This window comes from Sarcophilus harrisii, chromosome 2 (assembly GCF_902635505.1).
Source record: "Sarcophilus harrisii chromosome 2, mSarHar1.11, whole genome shotgun sequence".
Lineage (NCBI taxonomy): Eukaryota > Metazoa > Chordata > Mammalia > Dasyuromorphia > Dasyuridae > Sarcophilus > Sarcophilus harrisii.
The window spans coordinates 354,640,733-354,665,924 of record NC_045427.1 but is presented as its reverse complement, the minus strand read 5'-3'; the positions used below and the strand labels follow the sequence as shown (position 1 = coordinate 354,665,924).

The following is a 25,192-nucleotide window of genomic DNA, read 5'->3' as shown; positions in this document are numbered from 1 at the left end:
CTTTTGAAAGCTACTTCTTTTTTAGAGATCTCTATATGTACACTAATTTTTGTTGTTTTTTTAATAATAGCTTTTTAATTTCAAAATATATGTTAAAGATAGTTTTCAACATTCTTCCTTGCAAAGCCTTGTATTCCAAATTTTTCTCCCTTCTTTCCCTCCTACTCTTTCCCCTAGACAGCAAGTAATCCAATATAGTAATCCAATAGTATCTTCTATACATATTTACACATTTATCATGCTGCCTAAGAAAAATCAGATTAAAAAGGGAAAAAATGAGTAAGAAAACAAAATGCAAGCAAGTAACAACAAAAAAGGTGAGAATTTTATATTATGATTCACATTCAGTCCCCATAGTCCTCTCTCTGGGTGCAGATGGTTCTCTCCATCACAAGTCTATTGGAATTGATCTGAATCACCTCATTGCTGAAAATAGCTACATCCATCAGATTTTCATCATCACATAATCTTGTTGCTGTTCTACAATAATTTTAAATACTGGTTGGTGTTGCCATCTTTTTAGCTTTAGTTTCTGAGTAGAGACTTTGGAACAAATGCCAAGCTGTGCCCTATTTATTTTTTGAATGGGGTGGTTGTTCCTGACTGGGTTTCTATATTGACCACCACCTCCCAAGATTATGCCTCCTTGGATCCTTAGGAATGAGTTCTGGATCTTTATGGCCTTCTTATTGTATTTTAGGACAGTGCTTGTGATGTCAGTGTTCTTGGGCCTGGACTGTATTAGTCTTGATTGCTGCCATGCACATTCTGGTGTCCTTTCTTGGAAAGCCTTAGGTTCTTATTAGCTCTTGCACAGTCTTGAAAGCTTATCTTTGGCTTTTTGCTAGTTAAACTGGAAGGCTGCTGGCCTTTGCAATTGCTTGTTGGCTTCTTGGTTGATGTGGTGCTGCTGATAGTTGTTGGCTCAAGGCCTTTCACCATCTTGATTGCTCTTCTTCAGTCTTCTTCTTGCTGCTGCTGTTAGAATTCTGGGATGGCAGAAGTAATTTATTGTGGTTTCTTATTGAGTTTCCTGATCATTTTTGATGGAATTTCAGGTTTTTGCAGAAAGTTGGTGGTCTGGTTCTGGTTGGGCATCCATCTTAATGGGAAATCCATACCCAGATAGGATTTTTCATTGATTGATTTAATTGAAATATCTGAGCCTTTTGATTATATTAATTGGTGTGAGGGCAGAACTTATCCATCCATCCATTTTAAAATAGAATTTTAAGATTTTCCTACCCTTGTGTCCAACTTTTGCCAATTCATCATCATAATTTAGATGCTTGGCATTTTATTTTTTGATTACCAGACTACACATGTAGCATTTAGAATTTGGGTTTGATCTTAAAATTAAAATGAAACAAATCAATGAAGACTCAGACAATAAAATGTGAAGTTAAAGAAACTAAAATTATCTAGTTTGGACAAAAGAAACTTCTTCTGAGGGATTTGAATAATAATAGTCTTCAATTATTATATGACAACTCATAATTTTTAAAAAAGTAATCAGCTTTTCATCATTGAAACCATGTCAGTCAGAATCTCCTTCTTTCGTATTACTTTGAGTAAAACATGGTTTTTCTGACTGAGAATTATTTAACACAGATTATTTACCAATGAAAGTTGTATAATGTTACTCTTTGGCATATTTTAAAATATTTAATATTATTAAATATGTATATGCATTAGGGTAAATGCTTAAAAATGAGGAATCTAGGTTAGACATGTCTTCTAGTAACCAAAATTAGTAGTAATGATATATACAACAATACAGAAGATATCTATGTAGCAAAAAAGGTTTAAAGTTTATAAAACTCTTTTGCCATAGATTTTTAAAGAGACTCTACTAAGCAGTGTCAAAAGCTCATGGTAGTGACTTAAATAATTTTTTTTTTCTAATTGGAATACTATAAACTCAAAGAGAATTCTGAATACTTTCCACTTCAAAGTCAAAATTTCCTTTAATTTTTCCTTTATAGAAATGTAACTTAAGTAAATTTTTCTTATCTAAATTATTTTGAAGCTGTTTTTAAAAATTTAGTCTATTTTTGAACTTTTATTGTGTTAGAATTGTGTAATTCTGTAAGGCAAAAATGAACTTCTTAGTGGACAACTTAATTTACAATTTCTAATTTGATTATAAATTTTTAAAAGTCCCTATTGAATAAAATTTTTCCCAAGGAACCTGAGAATAAACTTTCAATTTATTTTTAAGTTCTTTAAATATTCAGTACCATGTGCCATGCACATAGTAGTTTTTAATTTATGTTAGTGAATAATCATTCTGTGGTAAATTTTAAAAGAAGGTGTCATTTATGTTTTAAACAGCTGAAGCATATTCCTCCATATGGATTTATCTACTACAAACAACTTCAGTCTCTCTTTAGGCAATGTGGTCAAGTAAAATCCATTGTATTTGATGGTACAAAGTAAGTAGTGTTTTATTTTTGTCATTCATGGCATAGTTATATGGGAAAATAATAGTTATATATAGAAATATGTAACAGTATAGGAAAATAAAGTAGATTCACTGATCCTTTATCTTTTAATGGTGGGGACAACTTTGGTGCATTAGCTTTGACACAGAATATTTATTTAGAAGACTGATGCAAATAAGTTGTGGTGTTCTGTCTTTGTCTCATTCCTTTTATTGGAAAACTAGCAAGTATTTATGTTTTCTCTCACAGTCTTGAATAACCTGAACATTGATGAAGAAGCCACTTTTTGATGTCTTGGGCTTCCTGTTCGCAGCAAGTGATGAACAATAAACATTTGTTAAATTCTTATTGCTAGTCAAGTCACTGGGCTAAATAAGCCCTGTTAATATAAATATAAGTAGAAAGATAGTCCCACTTCTCAAGGAGATTATAGTCTAAAAATGGGAAAATACATATTAAATGAAACTGAAAGGGAGAATGGAAAGAATACACCCTGAATGCATCCTTACTCCAGTGGAAATCCTAGGAGGATCCACTCTTATTATAGCTAGAGGGAGCTCCCTGGGGGAGAGCTTGCAATTTGGTGTAAAGGGTAGTTCACAGTGCCGCGAAGAGATGAAGAATGATGAGTTCCATAGACAGCAGTCATCTAAACTCTTAAAGAATGATTGGTCTCATTTCTAACTTATACTACTTAATTCCATTTACTATGAGTTGTTACTGTTACATACCTTGTGTTATTGCTTCCCATACCTAGGAAGAAAAAGCATTTTAGGCTCATTTTATTGGATCTGACACTGGTATAGTACTTCAACCTGGCAAAAGCAGAGACAGTATTGTACAGTAAATTTTCGAACTTAACACTCAGAAGAAATGAGTTCAAGTTACAATTTTAACATTTATTTGCTATGCAGCCATGAACAAGTCCTTTTACTTTGCTCTGGGTCTCAATTTACAAAACTGTAAAATGTTAGGCTGGGTTATTTCTATATGTGATATATATGTGATCATATTTGATCACATAATCTCAGAATTGGAAGTCAATGTGAATTTTCAATGAAAACAATACAACAAAATTGAGATCTTTAATCAGGGTAGGTGAGTTGTAATTAGGGTGCCCCACAGCAAGTACCCAAATCGGGGAGCTGGGAACAGGGTTTATATGAGGTACCAAGACAGACAATGACTGAGCTTCAGGTGGGAGGGGTTTTAGATAGCTCACCACTTCCCTATGTAAGTTGTTTTACATAACAAGCAAAAGTCCATAAAGAGAACCTGGCTATACTGGATACTGGATCTTTTATCCTAAAGAAATCATAAAAGAGGGAAAAGGACCTACATGTGCAAAAATTTTTGTAGCAGCTCTTTTTGTGGTGGCAAAGAATTGGAAAATGAGTAGAATGCCCATCAATTGGCAAATGGCTGAATAAGTGATGGTTTATGAATGTAATAGATTATTGTTCTGTAAGAAATGATAGACTGATTTTAGAAAAGCCTGGAAAGATTTACATAAACTGATGTTGAATGAAGCAAGTAGAACCAGAAAAATATTGTACATAGCAACAAAATTGTGTGATAATCAACTGTGATAGATTTGATTCTTCTCAGCAATTTAGTGATCCGAGGCATTTCCAATAAATAAACTGGATGGAAAACACCATCCTCATCCAGAGAGAGACTATAGAGACTGAATGTAAATCAGTAAATCAGATTCATCTTTTTTTCTTCCTTCTCTTCTTTTTATCATGGTTCTCTCTTTTCTGATTTTTCTCTCCCAAAGTGAGAGAGAAAATTTCCATATTATATGGAAATATATTTTAAAAACGAATGTACATATATGTACAATCTTAAAATGTATCTAAAATGAATAGATTTTTTTTTAAAGCCTGGCAGTCTAGGGGAGAGGGTTGAAGTGGATTACTTTGGGAGATCTGTGTAATAATCAGAGACTGGAAGTGACTGTGTCTGGTCAGCCTCAGGTATTTTATTGGCCTGGGAAAGGAGAGTGGTGAGTTCAGTCCATTCTTAGGCAACTGTGTTTTTCAGACCTCTAAGGCCATATAATCCAGCTCCTACCTGAACCACAATCCTCTCTGTGATATCCCCAACTAGTAATTATCTAGCTTTAGCCTGAAGATCAGAGCAAAGAATATACTGCTTTCCAAGAAAGTCCATTCTCCTTTGTAGCTCTGATTATTAGCAGTTCTTTCCTTGATAGCAGTCCTTTCCTTGAATTAAACTTAATCTTGCAATTTCAATCCATTGGTTCCTAGTTGTTATCTGGGATCAAGCAGAACAAAGTCCTGCATAGAGTGTAGCATAGTGGATAGATGCCATTTTGAATCAGAAAGATCTGAGTTCAAATTTTGACTTAAGACACATGACCCCTTAATCCTACTACACTAAGAATATGACTCAAAGGTGGCAGGAGATGAGAATTATAAGACCTTTATTAATAATTTTTACTTGTATCCCACAAGCAATTCCAGATGTAGTACTTTGAATTTATTTAAATAAAGATCTCATTTTAACAGCAAAGACTTAATAAGAACTTAAGTTGCAATTCTTTCTTGGCATCAAGTCTTAGCAGAAACCTCGACTACCTTAGCTTTCTGTGACACTTAATTAACAACTTCCTCCATAAACGTTAAAATGTTTTGGGAAGTAGAAAGTGTATTGTGGAAAGAACCTCGAACCAGAAGGCAAAACAGATGGATTCTGTCACGGTTCAGGCATTTACTAGTATTAGTAGATCTTTGGCTTTCTTTGAGATCCTGCATCAACATATTGTAATGAAGTAATGGAGGTGAAAATATTGTAAACTCATCTGAAAGAACAAAAGGTCAAGAATTTCAAGGGAATTCATGAAAAAGAAATGCAAATGAAGGTGGCCTAGCCTACCAGAGCTAAAATTATATAATAAAGCCACAGTCATCAAAACGATTTGGTATGGGCTAAGAAATAGAGTAGGTTAGGTTCATGAGACACAAATTAATGACTATAGTTATTTAGTGTTTGATAAACCCAAAGACCCCAACTTCTGGGATAAGAACTCACTATTTGAAAAAAAAATTGCTTAGAAAATTGGAAAATAAAATGGCAGAAACTAGGCATTAACCAATACCTAACACCCTATACTAATAAAAAATTGAAATGGGATTGTGATTTAGGCATAAAAAGTGATACCATAAGCAAATTAGAAAAACAAATCTCATCTATCAGAACTAATCTCATCTGATTAAAGTAACTCCACTACACCTCAAATTGGTTAAGATGACAAGAAAAGATAATGATAAATGTTGGAGAGGATATGGGAAAAATGGGACACTGATAAATTGTTGGTGCTGTTGTAAATCCAACCATTCTGGAGAGCAATTTGGAACTATGCTCAACAAGTTATCAAATTGTGCATACCCTTTGATCTAACAGTGTTTCTACTGGGACTGTATCCCAAAGAGCACAAAAAAGGGAAGAGGACCCACATTTGCAAAAAATGTTTGTAGCAACCCTTTCTGTGGTGGCAAGAAAATTGGAAACTGAGTGGATGCCCATCAGTTGGGGCATTGGCTAAATAAATTATAATATATGAATGTTAAGGAATATTGTTGTTCTATAACAGTGGTTCTCAAAGTATGGTCTAGAGAATCCTGGGGATCTCTGAAACCCTTTTTAGAGGGTCTACAAATTCAAAAATAGTTTTTATTTCCAATATGGTAAATGTCTATAAATATAATCCAGATAAACAAAAACGCTTTGGAGAGATCCTCAATAATTTTTAACAGGATAAAGATACTGAAAACAAAAGTTTGAAAACCACTGTAATCTATAAGAAACCATCAGCAGTAGAGCACCAGCCCTGAAGTCAGGAGACCTGAGTTCAAATGTGGCCTCACACACTTAACAGTTCCTAGCTGTGTGACCCTGGGCAAGTCAATTAACCCCAATTGCCTCAGCTAAAAAAAAAAAAAAAGGAAGGAAGAAGCTATCATCAGGATGATTTCAGGTCTGGAGAGACTTATATTAATTGATTCCAAGTGAAGTGAGTAGAACCAAGAGAACATTGTACACAGCTGCAACAAAATTATGCGATAATCATTTCTGATGGACATGGGCTCTTTTCAGCAACAAAATGATTCATGCTAATTCCAATAAACTTGTGATGGAGAGAACCACCTGCACCCAGAGAGAAGAAACTGAGGACTAAATGTAGATCACAATATACTTGTTTGCTTGCTTTTTGTTTTCTTATTTTTTTTTTCCTTTTTGATCTGATTTTCTTGTGCAGCATGATGATTGTGGAAATATGTGTAAAACAATTGCATATGTTTAACATGTATTGTATTACTTGCTGTCTAGGGAGAGGGTGGGGGAAATGGAAGGAGAAAAATCTGGAACACAAGGTTTTGCAAGGAAGAATGTTGAAAACTATGTATGTATTTCAAAAATAGAAATATTATTTAAAAAAAGAAAGAAAAAAGAAAATAATGTAGATTCAATTTAGGCATATACCTCATTGTCCAAAAACATAGAATGCATAAAGTAGAGAAATATACAAGAATTATATTCATAATATCTCATTGTAAATATATTTTTGTTGTGTTTTTAGTCACTTATCTCCTTTTCCTTCCTCTCCCACTTCAGTACATGCTGCTAATGAAACGTTCCTGTGAGTTTCAGAAAGATTAGGGAATAGTTAACTGATCTTGAATGACGTTAGTTCATATAGTTAATACTTTTTTTGAATAAATACTTATTCTCTTTTTATTTGGGAATAGGGCATTTGTGGAATTTTCTCGTAATCCAACAGAAAGATTTAAAACTCTTCCTGCTGTATATATGGCAATTAAGATGTCTCAGCTAAAAGTTTCACTTGAACTTAATGTTCATGCTGGTGAAGAAATCGAAGGCAAAGTACAAGGAGGAACAGTTACAAAACTGAGGAACACAAGGTAAAAGTGGTGACACATTTTTCTTTCTGCCAGCTTGTTAATTTTCATTTGGTGTGATAGATAGCATGCTCTACTTGAGAGTCAGAGGACCTGAGTTAGAATTCAGAATTTGGTATTTCAAACCCTTGGAACAACAGGCAGTTTTCATTTAATGTCTCAGAACTCCCAGTTTCCTTATCTATAAATTGAGAGAGTTAGGTTATATGAGTTAAAAGTCTGAAATTTCTTTTTTGCTCCAAGTCCTGTGTTGTGTTATCAGTAGAAGTTAACTTCCCTCCCGTGCCCTCTTCCTCTCCCTTTCTTCCCCCTCTCTCTTTCCTTTCTCTCTCTCCCCCTTTTTTCTCTTTCCCCTCTCCCTCTCTCCTTCCCTCTCTCTCTCCTTCTTCCCCCTCTCGCTTAGCCCCTCTCTCTCAGCCCCTCTCTCAGCCCCTCTCTCCCTCTCTTCCCTCCTTCTGTCCCTCACACACTCTCTTGCCTTGAACTTGAAACTTTCTTAAATGCATATTTAGGCTTCATAAAGAACTTGGGTTTTTTGGAGTGGAAGTTTCATCTTTGTTTAAAGATGTCTGGTTTTAGACTTACTTCCAAGCATTCATCACATTGCATCAGTTGATCATGACTGTCCTTGAGCTGTGAGAAGAAAGGTTCTTTCTCATTTTTTGCCGTCCAGTGATAGAAAATTATTTGTAATGAACATCAGCAATGGTCTACTGATAACTTTCAAGTCAAAAGATCCAGATATGAATTTTCCTTTAGATCTCCATTTATAACATGAATTCAATAAGAATACTTGAACTAGAGTTCTTGTGAAGAGAGCCCTTTGAAAACCTTAAAGTTTCTCTCCAAGCTTCATTTCATTTTTTAACAGGGTTACTAAACTGGAAGTGATGAGAATGCTGAATTTATTAATTATAATGGAACAGATACAGAGAGGTGGACTGGATAATATTACTCAAATAAATGGTTTATAACTGGTTATAAATGACTGATCTAATATGTTCACTATCAGGGTGGAAGGAAATTGGCAGAAAAATGCCTCCAAGGATATATGTTTGTCCCTGTGCTATTTAACATATTCCCCAGTAGTTTGGATGAATGCATATATGGCATGCTTGTTAAATTTATGGATGGCACTGAGCATTGAAGAATAATTAATATATTTTACCCAAAATATAGCAGAGTCAAGATACTTAATATAAGAATTTAGTAAAGTTAAGCATAAAGTCTTATCTAGAGGTATGCTGGATCCAGATCTAATCAGCTAGTGAGAGTCCATTTAATTTTCAGTGTGAGCATTCACACCTCAGAAATAATATATTTTTTTGTCTTTTTATTGTTAATGCAAAAAAGCGTGTACACATTTTTCCCCTAGAGAGCTCAGTTGTTAATAAAAGCCTTTTTCCAGTTTAGTCAAGAAAAACGGGTTATATCCATGGATTTCTTCCTGCTAAAAATGGAAGACATGTATATATAGGGAGCATAGTTAGAACTGAGCTTGGGATTGGGCATAGGCAACAGGGATTATAAAGACAATCATGAGAAAGGGTGATGGTATAATCCCATAGTGGTCTGATCAGGTTATATCAAGACAAAAATCATAGATGGTAGTGGGTGGGGCGGTGATAATTACATAGTGATCTTAACAGATTATTCTTGGACTGAGCTCTTTTTCAGAAGGTCATATCAGGTTTGGTCACTGGTTTGAACCAGTCTGAATTTGTTCTGTAGCATAGCAGTGGGAGTTCTGGGTTCAGAAAGCAAATATTGCAAGGAATTTCTGATGTACTCAGCTTAACTAAATGCTCAATTTATCTTTTGCTTGGCTGATTCTGATTCCAGGGTCAGTCTGGCTTCCTCTGGATAGTAGGGGAGTTTGAGTAAATGAAGGTGGTTAGTAAAAATCATTAGCAGTTTCCATTTCACATTAAACATATACCAGCACACTCCTATATTGCCCTGTAAACATTTCTTGAGCTCGGTGGGGGTTCATGGTCATTACTAGACTGTAAACCTAGTGACTAATAATAATAGTAATAAAAATTACTGATATTTACATATCACTTTAAAATTTTCAAAATGTTTTATATCCATTTCCTTTAAACACATTCCCTAGTCTTACCCTTAAATTTCAAAAACATTGATTTCCCAATTATAGGATGGGAGAGACATGATTAAGTCACAGAGACCTTGAGAACTTCAGGTTTTAATGGATTGAAGTCTCAACATGAGTCAGCTAAGTGATATAGTCACCCAAAAAACTAATGAGATACTGGGAGTAAGAAAGTGATACTTTACCTCTTTTCCACCTTTGTTATACCTATCTGGAGAATTATTAGGTTATACCTAATCTGAAGAATTGTGTTTTAATTCATAAAGTGCATAGATAAGCTGGAGAGCAAACAGAAAATCACATCCAAAGATGGTGAAAGATCTTGAGTTTGTTGTATGTGGATCATTTAAACAAAATGAAAGTATTTATCCCTGAAGAAGTGAAAACTCAGGAAGAACTTGATTGTTGTGCTCAAATATTTGAATAACTATCTTGTAAAAAATAGATATAATTCTGTTTGGTCCCAAAAGGGAGAACCAGTAGCAATGAAACCTGCAGAAAAGCAAATGTACACTAGATGTAGTAGCAGTTAGTATACAAGTAGACTGTATGAGTCATCTTAATGGTTACCTTAAGAAGTATGTTTTCTGTCCTTGGAGATATTCAGGAAGAGGTTATGATTACATACCAGGTATGTTATGGTGAGAAATATTTTTGATTTAGGTTTGTCTAAATGGTTGCTAGATCTCTTCCAATTAATTGATCACTAAGCCTTGATAAAGCCTTGAAAGGAAACATTAGTAGAAGGTAAACAAATAGTAAGATCAGAAATCTCAAATATTAATCAAGATTGCAGTGAATGTCTGTGATCTAGGGTCCAGATATTTTAAGAGATCTATTTTTTCCATTGGCTAGATCTCATGCTGTTTAAATTTCCCATTCTTCTATATATTCTCTATAGAAAATTCACCAGGACCATAGGACTAATATAATTCTTGAACAAATCTAAAATGTCAACATAGCACTTAGGCTGCCCACTTGTTAAATCTTGCTCTTCTTTTTGTAACTGGTCAGTGTGGTCAGCAAACATTTAAGTGCGTATTGCATGCCAAAACTGTGCTAAACACCAGGAATAAGGAGAAAAAAAACAGTCCCTATTCTTAATGAACAGCCAAATGGAAGAGATAATAATGCTAACAACCATGTACAAACAAGATATAGACCTGATAAATTGGAGATAATAGATGGAAATATAAATAGTAAGGGGGATTGGGTGTAAGGTGTCTTGTGGAAAACCTTTAAAGTGGGATGTAAACTAAGACTTGAGGGAAGTCTAGAGGTGGAAATGACAGAGAATATTCTAGTTATGGGGAAATAGTCGTATGTGGAACACAGAATGGGAGGAGGGGCTTAATTAAGTCAGGCACTTCCTGGAGTATTATTAATGTTTTCCAATAAATATTAAGTATTTCATAGTATTCTTAGTTTTTTATATATTGTATTTGGGATTACTGAATTTGAATTCCAAATTTGCTACCAAGTTATTTTTATAAACCTCAGCAAATTATTTAGCTTCTCTGAGTCTCATTTTTCTTCCATGTAAAAGAAATGTGGTTGGGATAGATGATCACTAAGGTCCCTTCAGAATTCTCCATTTTGGATTTGAGGCTTTGACAAGAAGCACAACAATAGTTGTTAATAATTAGCTCTAATTGTAGGACAAGCACCTATTTTAGAGTAGGTTAACTTTGAAATCTAATTGGCTTACTTTCTAACTAAAAGGCATGATCATTAGAAATAAGCTTATTTTTTTTAATTTTCTGAATTTAATTTTATAAAATAAAGACTTCAGGCATGCCACTTAGATGTACCTCCTGGGCATGCAACTTAACTGTTGAATATCATGTATCATATTTCTTATTCAAATTCCTTCATAAGGGTCTCATTGTCTTGATGTGAAAAATTAATTTATTTGACGATCTTCTAATGTTGCTTTCTGGAAGAATTTATTTAGATTTCTGTGACTTATCCTGGAGTTTTTTTGACAAAGAAACTAAAATTTAAATAATAATTCAAATACCATGAATTTTATAATTTAGCATTAATATGTGATGTTGAATTAAGATGATATTACATTTCATATTTATGTATAGACTATAATGATAATTTAAAGCTCATGAAAATTACTTGTGTAACACTACGTTAAAAAAGATTATGTATTTATTTAGAGTGAACGTGGACTTCCAGAAGCAGACAATTGATACTATGCAGATCTCATTAGATGCTCTAGAGCAGTCACAAGCAATTACAAGCCTGCTCTTAACTATTGATGTCACTGAGGTATGAGAAATTGGGCTGAGAAGATTGTATTTTTTCTTTAAGTTGAATTGAACCAACTGTATTGAAAACTGTATATTTTATTAGAAGCTCTAGATTTCTAAAGTTTGTTAGTGGTCGATATATAATATGATATAGTTCACTCTGATTTAATATTATTTCAAAGGGTAATGTTATGTTATTGATGTGAATACTTTACCCAGATATATAGATCATAACCATTTCTCCTTTAGTGATTAGCTACTTATTTTTTGAGTTTTAAAAATTTTGAATTGTCAGTGAAGCTGATAATTAATGTATTTTCAATTTTTTTTATATTTGAGTCTTTAAAATACAATTTTAGTTAAGTAAAAGATAATGATATATGAAGTTTTGTGATTTAAAAAGCCTTTTGACCACTTGGTTTGGTGGAGAAATCCCTTTCAAATTACATTTTCCTTTTTTTTTTCTTAAAAGGTTGTAGAAGTTGGTCACTTCTGGGGTTATAGGATTGATGAAAAGAACACAAATATTCTGAAAAAGCTAACAGTTGAAATAAACCAGTTGAAATTGGTGCCTTTGCCAATTCGTCCATATCCTGATTTAGTTTGTCTGGCACCATTTGCTAATTTGAATAAAGAAACCTACTTTAGAGCTCAAATCCTATATGTTTCTGGAAATTCTGCTGAGGTATGTTATTCATTAGTAGAACTTAAGATAAATGAGACGAGATTTTTACATTGGTAAAACGCTTTTGTAATAAATATTAAAGGCAGGAAATAATGTTATTTGGAAAACGATGTTAGTAAAATTTGATTGATCTTGGTAACTCACTAAAGGAACGTACTCAATGTAGGGAATCTATATTTACTTAGATCTATTATGTTTAATCATTGAATTACTGTTGTCACAATTCTGTATTATTATATTACAAATTATTTTTGATCCTGAATTTTATAGTCTTTTAACGACTTATTTGTACTTACCCTTCTCTTTCTGATTCTTTATTGTCTAGGTCTTTTTTGTAGATTATGGCAATAGATCACATGTAAGCCTAGATCTTTTAATGGAAATCCCTTGCCATCTTCTAGAGCTTCCATTTCAGGTAAGATGAAAGGAGGAATGACTTTCTAATTTTCTTTTCCCTCTACAGATATAAAAAAAAAAAACCCTCAAATATGCTTTCTTATACTACTTTTCTCAGCAAAAGGTTTGGAGATTGTCAAATATAGATATTAATTTTCTATCAATAGTCTCAACTCTTCAGCTTAAGTCATGTTGAAAAGCGAACATTGTTCTTATGTTTCTTACTATGATATCTTGGAATTAGACAGCATTTAAATATTTCTTTTTACAGGGAAGTGTCAGATACTTTTTTTTCATTACTAAACTATTATAATCTACTACTAAAATCTCTTTTATGGTGACATCTCTCAAGTCAAAGAATTTGTTGAGTTTGACAACTTTATGATTTTGGGCAAGTCATGCCATTTTTTTAAACCTCAGGGTGTTTTGTTTTGTTTTGTTTTGTTTTGTTTTGGTATAAATGAGAAAATTGGATCAGATGATCTCTGAAGTTCCTTGTAACTCTGCATGTATGAGCCAGTGATTCTTAAAGTCTAAAGAGATTGTTATGTCTTCAGAGATAGTATATCTATGCCTAGCAGTTTCTAACCAAATTAGAAAGGCTTATGGAGTACAAGCCTAAATGATAAATGTTTTATCTGTCATTCAAGGACCTAAAAGGTTGACTATCAAGTGATGTTTTGAAAGTGGGGCATAGTTATTCAGGAAACTAAACCTTGGAGGGATTGTTATATAGAGAGGCTGTATCCATACCAATGAAATCATGAATCTCTTAAAAGAAACAAACATACACAGTAATATAAATTTAGAAACAAAATGTGAAATCCTATCTTATCTCTGCAGTTTCTTTGATGCAGATGCTTTTAAATACACTTGTGTAGTCAAGGAATCAGGTATACAGTAAAAAAGATCATATTTCTTTGAGATGGTCAATAGGTGAAGTGTATTATATATTCTTAACTAAGCCTTTTTAGGGCAGAGAAAGAATTTTAATTTTCTTGGTATACATGTCCAGCATCGGTACAAGACTTCAATAAATGTTTGCTAAATAATTAAATTTATAAAATATTGTTGCCCCTATATTTGTCTTGTAGGCTCTGGAATTCAAAATTTGTAAGATGCGTCCTTCTGCCAAGTCTCTTGTGTGTGGAGAACACTGGAGTTATGGGGCCAGCCAAAGGTTCGCTGCTTTAGTCAATGGCTGTGCTCTTATAGTGAAAGTATATTCAGTTGTACACAGTGTTCTGCATGTGGATGTGTATCGTTACTCTGGAATTAAAGAAGTGGTCAACATTCGGGATGTGCTTATCAAAGAATGCTATGCTGAATTAGCAGAAGAGTCTTATGAATCAAAAGTAGGTAAATTTTTATAAGGAATTCTGCTTAATTGGATAACATGGCATAATTCATACTGACTTCAGTGGGATTCTAGTTCTGTCTAGAGTATGACAACAAAGTTGGGTTGTAGGAAGAAGCTAAGAGGGGACTGCTTCTTGTTTAATTTAAATGATAATGAAAATCTGAAGATTAAAAATATTGAGACTTTCTGGGGTTGGGAAGTAGGGGGAGAAATCCAAAAAATATGATATTGAATTACTCTAATTAAGAGAGATATATATAATAGGAAAACTATATCTATAGCATTCTTGTGATCAACCAGCTTAGAGATACTTGTCAAAGAAGAGTTAAATTACTGTGGTATGCCTACATATCCAAACACTTAGCAAATGATGCTGGCTCTTTGGGATCACCACTTTTCTTGTTGTTTACTGTCCTTTGAATGATACTTTCCAGAATTTTTCCAGGAATTGTAAGTCAAGCTTACTGGTCTGTGGTTTGGTACCTCTGCTTAATTTTTCTTTTTTGAAAATCTGAAAAACCTCTACCCATATTCAGTCCTATGTTATTTTTCCTGGGTATTGTGATATTTCTTTTAAGATTCTAGTGATATCTTTTGTTTTTATATCACCTTCATTTTAAAAAATATATTTTCTTTCCCTACCTATTGGGCCAATAAATAATTTTTTTAAAGGAAGGGGAAGGTTGTGTAGCAAAACTAGGCAATACTTCAGTCATGCCTGATGGCACATATTGTATTCTACACCCATAAGAAACTTCTCTCTTGACTTACACGAACTGATGCTGAGTGAAATGAGCAGGACCAGGAGATCATTATATACTTCAACAACAATACTATATGATGACCAGTTCTGATGGACCTGGCCATCCTCAGCAATGAGATCAACCAGATCATTTCCAATGGAGCAGTAATGAACTGAACCAGCTACGCCCAGAGAAAGAACTCTGGGAGATGACTAAAAACCATTACATTGAATTCCCAATCCCTATATTTTTGCCCACCCGCATTTTTGATTTCCTTCACAAGCTAATTGTACAATATTTCAGAGTCTGATTCTTTTTGTACAGCAAAATAACGGTTTGGTCATGTATACTTATTGTGTATCTAATTTATATTTTAATATATTTAACATCTACTGGTCATCCTGCCATCTGGGGGAGGAGAGGGTGAGGGGTAAGAGGTGAAAAATTGGAACAAGAGGTTTGACAATTGTTAATGCTGTAAAGTTACCCATACATATAACTTGTAAATAAAAGGCTATTAAATAAATAAAATAACCCCCCCCAAAAAAAAAACAAAAAACCTTCTCTCTTTGCAGAGAACAAAGGAAGCTGCATTTTTTCATCTCTTCTCCAGGGCTGGGTTAGGTTATTACAATTACATAGTACTTAAGTTTCTTTTATGTTTTATGTTACTTATGATGTTTTCGTTGCATATGTTGTTTTCCTAGTCCTGTTTCAGGTCAGTTCCTATGTTCTAGTCCTATATCAGGTCAGTTCCCATGTTTTTTCATATTTTTTATTTCTTACAGCTAGAAATTGATATTCATGTACCACAGGTTGTTTAGTCATTCCCCAGTGGGTGGGCATTCATTTTTTAATCTACTACAGAAGAATGTTCTTGTGAATATTCTGATAGGTTTATATAAACGTTTCTTTCTGATTTTTGACTTCCTAAGGAATGTCTTTAAGATACCTCATAGGCCACTAGGATTGGCTTAGCACTTCTATTTACCATGTCTTTGGTGCCTCAGATGTAAATTTTTGGAACCTTATGACTTTAATTCACCAAGGTAGCTAACTAGGTACTTTCTTACTCCTCCTAATTTATCTTGTGTATCAACTTCTTATTACCAGTTTTTGTTCTAAACTCTCCAAATCAGAGTTGTTTTTCCTTGGGTTTGAGAAGATTCCCTTCTCCCTCTTGTTTCACATTTTTTTCCTCCAATCACATATATCATAATTGTAGACTGTGGTGAATAATGAGTAGAACATTGAACTTGAAATTAGGAATACCTGAGTTTAGATCTTGTTTCATATGGTTACTAAATTGTATGACTCTCATCAAAACCATTTGGTACTGACTAAGAAATAGAGTAGTCGATCAGTAGAATAGGTTAGGTCCACAGGACAAAATACTCAATGACTATAGCAACCTAGTATTTGACAAACCCAAAGACCCCAGCTACTGGCATAAGAAATTGCTTTTTGATAAATAATGCTGGGAAAAGGGGAAATTAGTATGACAGAAACTAGGCATTGACCTACACCTAACACTCTATACCAAGATAAAGCTGAAATGGGTTCATGATTTAGGCATAAAGAGTGATATTATAAGCAAATTAGAAGAACAAAGGATAGTTTACCTGTGAGATCTGTGGAGAAGGAAGGAATTTGTGGCCAAAGAAGAACTGAAGTACATTATTGAATAGAAAATAAATAACTGTGAATATATTGTTAAAAAGTTTTTGTACAAACAAAACCAACATAGACAAGATTAGAAGGGGAAGCAGTAAACTGGGGGAGGGAGGAAATTTAAGAGATCTGATAAAGGCCTCTTTTCTAAAATATATAGAGAATTGGCTCAAATTTATAAATATTCAAGCCATTCTCCAACTGATAAATGGTCAAAGGATATGAACAAACAATTTTCAGATGAAGAAATTGAAACCATTTCTAATCATATGAAAAGATGCTCTAAATTACTATTGATAAGAGAAATGCAAATTAAGACAACCCTGAGGTACCACTACACACATCTCAGATTAGCTAAAATGACAGGAAAAGATAATGACGAATGTAGGAGGGGATGTGGGAAAACTGGGACACTAGTATATTGTTGGTGGAACTGTGAATGAATCTAACCATTCTGGAGAGCAATTCGAAACTATATCCAAAAGGCCATCAAAATGTGAAGTATTTACTGGGTTTATATCTCAAAGAGATCATAAAGGAGGGAAAGGGACCCATATGTGCAAAAATGTTTGTGGCAGCCCTTTACATTTGTAGTAGCAAGAAACTGTAAACAATGGATGCCCATCAATTGGAGAATGGCTGAATAAGTTATGGTATATGAATGTTTTGGAATATTATTGTTCTATATAAGAAATGATTAACAGGATGATTTCAGAGAGGCCTGGAGAGATTTACATGAACTGATGCTAAGTGAAATGAGCAGACCCAGGAGATCATTGTACATGGCAACAGTAAGATTATACACCAAAATCTATTCTGATGGACATGGCGCTTTTCAAAAATGAGATAATTGAGGCCAATTTCAATAATCTTGTGACAAAGAAAGCCATTTACACCCATAGAGAGGACTGTGAGAACTGAGTGTGGATCACAACATAGCATTTTCACTCTTTTTGTTGTTTACTTGCAATTTTTTTCTCATTTTTTTCCCTTTTTGATCTGACTTCTTGTGCAGCATGATAATTTTGGAAATATGTATACATATATTGGATTTAACATATTTCACATGTTTAACATGTTTGGATTACTTGCTATCTAAAGGAGGGAAGTGGGGTGAAGGAGGGGGAAATTTGGAACATAAAAGTTTTGCAAGAGTCAGTGTTGAAAAACTTTTATGTATATATAAATAAATATAAAAAGCTTTAATAAAAAATAAATATTTGGCAGAGTTCTTTTGCTTTCTGTCAGTCAATCAATAAATAAGTTAATTGGTTGTGTGACCCTGAGTGAATCACTTAACCTCTTGGTGCCTCAGTTTCCCAGTCTGAAAAATGAAGGGGTTAGATTCCATTTTCTCTAAAGTTTCTAACTCTGAATTTATGATCCTACAATCTAAAATACTTCAAACTCAGAGATTTTTTTCTTTGTAGAGAAAGAGGTTTTTCCATCAGCCAAAATACTGCACCAAAGCAAAGAGGAGGGCCATTGCAGGTGGGTGCTAACAATGACTTTGTCTAATCAAGTATAAATGATCTGCCACAGAGGTCCTCCATCCTGTGAAGAAGGCATTTCTTTTAATCCTTCTTTACATAGAGAAAAATGGCCCCACTTGTGTAGTTCCATTTACCTGTTTTTATCTTGCAATTGCTTCACATCATCATCCATATCCTGTCACCCTACTGCAGAAATTCCAAAAGTTCTGTCCTGTATACTCTTTTACTTTCTTTTGGTGATATCAGCTTCCATTGATTGGATGATCTCATCCTTGCTGCAGTGTGACGAGATCTAATCTTTCTTGGGTGCCAGTCCTTTGTCTCTGACTACATCATTTTCTCTCTGAGGGAAACCAAACTGTATTTTTTGCCTATCTGGTTCTTTAATATAAACAAGTTATTACAAAATTACCTTTTCTTGTTACACTTGCTGGAGACATGTATGATTCTTCTTTCATTCTTAACAGTTGCAAGGAGAATTACTAACTGCTTCTTGGATGCAACATTTAATTAAAATGGTCTTGTGTCTTTCTCTTAGTTGATGATCCCAGTTCACATGACTCTGAATTGTAGTTCATAGTTTATATAACTGTGGATCTGGCACTTCTTCTCTAGACTTCTTTCTTCTTGTGTAAGATGAATAGAGTGACCTTCATATATGGTCCCTTCAGGCCCCCAAATCTCTGTAATCTGTAACATGAAGGAGCCAGTAAACTCTAGATTATAAATCCTTGAACTGACATTACAGATAGAGCAGTTAGGAGTATCTGTAGGCATCGTCTAATCTAAGCCTTGTTTTTGCAGATGAAGAAATAACCCCAGAGAAGCAAAAGTAATTCTTCTCTTGGGAGTCAGGATATTCAAGTTTGAATCAAGTTTTGACATTGATTAGTCTTCATGACCTCTCTGAGCCTCTCAATAGTAATGTTCAAAATTGGAGAGAATACTTATGACTTTATAGTATTACTGTTACAGGTAAAGGGCTTTCCAAACTTTAAAGTGCCATGTAAATGTGAGTTTTTATTGTTCCTTTCAGTTTTCCTGTTTATAAAATATGAGATAAATGTACATCCCTTCTGCTAATATTTTTCCTTTTTTATTTTGATAATAGTGGGTTTTTTAAATACATGCAAAGATAGTTTTCAGCATTCACTCTTACAAAACCTTGTGTTCCAAATTTTTCTCCCTCCCTTTTCTCCCAACTTCCTTCCCTAGACAGCAAGTAATCCAATATAAGATAAGCATGTTCTGCTAATATTTTTTTAAATTTTAAAGAATTAATGTGCCTATATCTCCAACTCATTTCTTCAAGAGATATGAAGGGGAAGTTGCAGCTGGTTTTGTTTGTTTGGTTTTTTTTTTTTTTTTTTTTTTGGCTTCTGTAGTATTTTAACCAATAATAATTAAAGAAATAAAACTTTAAAACAAACCCATTTTATAGAATACAGCGTAAGATGTTTCATTTGATGTACCTAAGGGAGTAAGCATGGGAAAGGGAGCAAATATGTATGAAAATGACAGCCATCCAAGGGAGATAAGTGTACAACTGAATTCTCCTGCAACTTAGCTAGCAAGTGAGTATGGCGCTTGAGTGCAATGATTTATGATATGAGGAATGTGCTGCAAATTTGATAACCCCATGAGATAGTGCTGTTGTCTGCCCTCTTTGGAGGTTTAATGAAAATGAAAGGGTCAAAATAATTTTCTGTGTGTGTGTCAATTAAAAGATAAGCTTTTTTTGTAATTCTGTTTAGCAAAACAACGAAATGCTGAAGGAATTCTTTTCGAAGTCAGTGGAAAATGCTGCCAGTGCAACTATACCACCAGTAACTCATAGTAAAGAAGATGAAAAGTTTCTGATCCGAATATTGTTAGACAGCTTTTCTGCTAATAAACTTGGGGCCCCAAATTGTAAGGTAATTTTTACAAATTATCTTTTGAATATTCTAAAAAATTATTATCCTAGGCCTGTAACTTTGAAATTTCTAAATTCCATGGAGATTTACTTAATTCTAGTTCCTTCTTTTTCCCCAAGTAATTTCTTCTTTCTCACATTTTCCTAGAATATTTTAGATTTCTTCATTCCCCTACTTTTTTTTTTTTTGGTATCATATTTATTTGCATCTGTATCTTCCCATTTCTATTAGATTTCAAGTTCTATATGAATTATGTCATTTTCTTTACATCCTATACTCTAGCGCAGTGGATTTTTGTTGATTTAATTAATGTAAAATTCATCTTTTCAGAAAAAGTATGATTTGCAAGTTAAGCTTAGTCAATATTTTGCAGACCAATAAACTTTGTGAATTCCATCTCAGGTACAAATGTTTGTCTCTTCTTTGACAAAAGAGGTTCTTAATTAACAGAATGGGATCTGTTAGTAAATCTTAGCTCCAAGAATTTGGAAAGTTTCTTGCCAGATTGTTGCTACTTCACCACCACTTTTTCATTTCCTGGGGTTTCCAATAAGGAGGAAAATGGACTCTGCTTCTTTCTAAACTCAGAGAAGTTACTATGAACTCCATGGTCTTTAGACTTTGAGCCTTGGGATAAATGGAAAAAAAATTACAAAAACCTCACATTTGTGTAATATTTCTATAAAAATATAAAATTCACTGATTAACATTTTCAACAAAACTTTCATTGAAAGTGTTGAGTCAGTTGTTGTTCAAAGATTCTTTTTCCCCCAAAAAAATTTACATTTGTTATATCCCCAAGAAGGCCTATTTGGAAATATTTTTCTTAGTATGTAATAAATATGTAATTTTTAAAGAGTTTAAAACTAAAATTCAGTGAATTAAGACTTCCTGCCCGCCATTAATAGTACATTAATAGTTGTCTTCTTTTATAACTTAAGAAGGTCTCTTCTAGTTGAAAGTTCAAAATGTAATTTCTGGGAATAGTATTTTTGAGAGACTGGAATATGATGACAGAGAGAGGTTAAGAAGTATAATGAAAAAAAGTAATCCTGCTTATTGATATTCTGTTTCTGTTTTGTTTTGTTTTGTTTTTATCAATTGCATGTGAAGGTACTACTTCATGGTCCTTTTAATCCTTATGAGCTCAAGTGTCACAGTATGACCCGAATATCTAAGTTCAGGTATGATAAAATTAAATCTATCAGATAACATTTTCCTCTTTTCTTCATTTCCTAATGTGCTTATTATTCCTTCTTAATTTGTAAATTTTGTTTAAACAGTATGAAATCCCATCTTAATTCACAGTTATACTCTCTATAATACAGAATGCCTGAAAACAGTTAAGCAAAATAATACCAAAAAGGGATTGCCTCTGAAGACAGCAACCTTACATTATAGTGGTTTTGCTGTTTGTTTAAAAAAAAGAAAAAGAGGTGTAGGGGTTGGAGAGATAGAGTTGTAGATTTATTTTAGTGTGAGCTTAACAAATATCAAAGAAACCGCAAAACAAATATTTCCATATACAAAGCACAGCTCAATATAGGTGGCTATATATGAAAATGAGTTTTTCTCATGCTACTTAAAACATATTGATAGGAAATTCCACCCTTTATTTAGAAAACTCTCCTACTTGTTTATGCTTACTTTAAACTACTTCTTTATGCTCTTTTAAAAAAGTGTTTCAGTGGCTTTCCTATTTTTAGGGGAATGGAGGCAGAAGGATATTACCTTCCCTTTCTTCTCTTTTCCCTCAGCCTGTATCTCTAGTAGAAAAATCATTCTGTAATAAAAAAAAATTATCCTGTGCAAATCTATAGTGGCCATGCCCAAAAAATGTATGACCTTCCATTCCTTGAGTCTTTTACTTCTTTTTCAAAAAATGAGAAACATGCTTCCTTACGGATCTTCTCAAGACATTATTGCATTGATCAGAGTTCTTCAGTCTTTTAAAAGTTGTTTTTCTCTATGGTGTCCTTATAATATAAATTGTTCTTCTGATTTCATTCTATATCATTTCTGTTTTCATAAGATTCTCCAAAATTTCTCTTTTGTCATCTCAATAACATAATTATATGTGCAACATAATAATATTCCATTATGTTCTTAAATCAAACTTTGACCATCCACCCATTCCCTAATTTAGATGTGCATTCCTTTAGTTTTCAGTAGCTTCCCCCCCCCCCTTTAAATTTCCTTTTCGCATCAGAAAATGTATTTTTCTTGTGACTATTTCCATCTTAATACTATTTTCTCTTTCATTCTCCCTTATTTTCCCCATTAGATTGTGATCCTCCTTGAAGGTAGGGACTGTCTTTTGTCTCTTTTTATATATACCTCGCACTAAGCATCGTACCTAGCACATAATGGCACATGCTAAATAAATGTTTATTGATTATACAACAAATTACATACACTTGCTTTCAATGCTTCTCTTGTCTAGTTCAAATAAGAATGAGATTCATTGATGTTTCTTCTTTCCACCATGAACCACTTCCTTTTCTTCTTTCTTTCTACCCTAGCATATTCCTTTTACCCTTCTTTTTTTTTTCTTTTTTTAGAACACTTAGACAATAGAACCTTTTTTTCCTTTTGTAACTTATTTAGTGCAATTTGAAGACTTTAAAGTTCTATGGGGGAGCATTATTTCTTCATCCTCTATTAAAATGTTATCCATAATCTAACCTATCTCAGTTTCTTTAATTTAAATTTACTTTTCTAGGTTTCACTTGAATTTACATTTCAAAGTTTCTACTCAATGATATTCTTTTCATCAGGAATGCTTGAAAACCGTCTCTTCCAATAAATGTTCATTTTTAGCCCCCTTTGGAATGACACTCAACTTTTCAAAGTAAATTATTCTTGGTTAGAAGCCCTTGTCTTGAGGACAGTGACACACTGGCCTTGAAGTCAGGAGTACCTGAATTCAAATTCGGTCTCAGACACTTAATACTTACTAGCTATGTGACCCTGAGCAAGTCACTTAATCCCAGATGCCTTGCCTAAAAAAGAAAACAAAAAAAATCTGTCTTTTGCCCTTTGCAATATTGTATTCTAGAATCTTCCTTTCATGTATAGGAAAAATAACCAAGTCTTTTGTGTTGTACCATCATTTGCTATGAATTTAAACTTTGTGAAGTTTCAGGAGGTGATTAGTAGATTCTGTTTTTACTGGTTTGACTTTCTGGTCATTTGGGGATTTTTATAGTGGTCTGTATTTTATTCTGTTTGATTGTATCTTTTGTGCCAAGGTCAGGTTCTATTCTCTGTTGTACTTTTTTGGGGTGTAATAGTCTGCCTTACTTAGTCTTAACCTGGATCATTTGGATGCCTGTGCTGGTTTAAGATTTAAGCATGCTTGAATCTTTGAGGTTCAGAATACTGTCTATTTAGGGACTTTCATGGTACCTCATGAAACCTGGCCTAAAATTTCTATTTCTAAACTAATGTGCCCACACTGGTCATAACCCAGTTCTCAGTCAATTTCATGTTCTTGACTGAATTACAAACTACATTGGGAGATTCTCAGCAGAGCCCTGAGAGTTTCTACCTCAGTTATCAAAGTCAGATTCCATATATCTTTTCTTCAGTTTTGTTGGGAGACTGTTGCTTTGCCGGTTTGTGCTCACCCTGGGTTTGCTTTACTATTAGTAAAGGGTGGTCCCTTTACTATTGATTGTGGGCTGATTGTAGTCTGGTGTGGAAAAAGTTACTGTGTAGTTTATCACTTAGTTATTTTTTGGGGAGGGCATTACTTTCCTAATTAAGTTTCATATTATTTTTACATTTGCTTTTCTCCCTCCCCATTACCTCCTATTTCTAATATACACACAGTTGGGAAAGCAAGAAAAACAAAAATCCATATTACAAACACACAGTCAAACAAATAAAAATATCCTCACATTGACTATGTCCAAAAAAAAAAAAAAATTCTCAATCTGTACTCTGAGTTCATCATCTCTCTATCAGCAGGTGGGTCATATGTTTCATATTGAATCCTCTGAAATTACATGCATCTTGATTGTTATGTTGATCAGAGTTCCCAAACTTTTTCAAAATTGTCTTTATAATATTGTTATATAAATTGTTCTTCTGGTTTTGATCTCTTTGCTTTTTATCAATTCAGACAAGTTTCCCCATGTTTCTTTGAAGTCATTTCCTTAATTTCTTATAGTACACCTATTTCATACAGTATACATCACATATACATGCCATAATTTGTTTACCCATTCCCAGTTGATAAGTACCCTTTCAGTTTCCAAATTCTTTTCTACTACAAAACAAGCATGCACATGTGCGTGTGTGTGCACGTGCCACGTAGCCATAGGCAGACTTTTCTTTTTTCTTTGATTGCATTGTATATAGGACAAGTAACATTACTAGATCAAAGAGCTTGCCCAATTTAATAGCTTTGGGGCCATAGTTCCAAGTTGCTTCCCCAAATTACTAGACCAGTTCACAGTTCCTATAGTTCTACCAGGAGTATATATCTGTTTTCCCATAGCTTCTCCAGAAATTATCATTTTCTTTTTTCAGGTCTGTTTTGCCATAACAGGTAGTCTAGTGATTCTTAAATTATTTCTCTTTAATCTTTTTTCTAAGTCATTTGTTTTTGCTATGAGAGATACCTTATATTTTTGTCTTGTTTTGAAATGATTATTAATGTTGCTAATAAAGCCCATTCTAAATTTTAGAGTTTCTCTCCTTGGGCAAGGTTTTTATGCCTCTTCTTCTAAGGTGTTTATTCTCTTTCCAAATCTTTGTTTGATAGCTCTTATTTCTTTGACTTTTTTCCTTCTGGTGCTCATTTATTTTTTAAAATGATTTTAAGTTTTTTTTTAAGTTCCTCTTTTCCAAGAATTCATATTAGATATTTGTCCAAGTTGCGCTTTTCTTTAAAAAGCTTGGCCTTTAGATATTTTGGAGTCATTCTCTTTTCTGGATTTGTGTTTTAAGTACACTTGCTATCACAGTAGTTCTATATAGTTGAGATTCTTTTTTAAAAATTTGCTTAGGGCAGCTAGATGGTGCAGTGGATAGAGCACCAGCCCTTGAAATCAGGAGGACCCAAGTTCAAATTTGATCTCAGACATTTAATGCGTCCTCGCTGTGTGACCCTGGGCAAGTCACAACCCCAATTGCCTCAGTTAAAAAAAAATATCAA

At 33.6% G+C, this 25,192-nt stretch overlaps 1 protein-coding gene across 2 annotated transcripts in view; it reads left to right on the top strand.

The window, feature by feature from the left end:
- Positions 1 to 25,192, top strand: part of TDRD9 (tudor domain containing 9) — a 185,183-nt gene that overhangs the window by 146,530 nt on the left and 13,461 nt on the right. For both annotated transcript variants that reach the window (XM_031953152.1, XM_031953151.1), the window contains 8 exons: positions 2,335 to 2,435; positions 7,220 to 7,393; positions 11,672 to 11,783; positions 12,237 to 12,449; positions 12,775 to 12,864; positions 13,940 to 14,200; positions 19,867 to 20,028; positions 21,142 to 21,212. In XM_031953152.1, the coding sequence (XP_031809012.1) occupies positions 2,335 to 2,435; positions 7,220 to 7,393; positions 11,672 to 11,783; positions 12,237 to 12,449; positions 12,775 to 12,864; positions 13,940 to 14,200; positions 19,867 to 20,028; positions 21,142 to 21,212 (1,184 nt within the window). The remainder of the gene's footprint in view (positions 1 to 2,334; positions 2,436 to 7,219; positions 7,394 to 11,671; positions 11,784 to 12,236; positions 12,450 to 12,774; positions 12,865 to 13,939; positions 14,201 to 19,866; positions 20,029 to 21,141; positions 21,213 to 25,192) is intronic.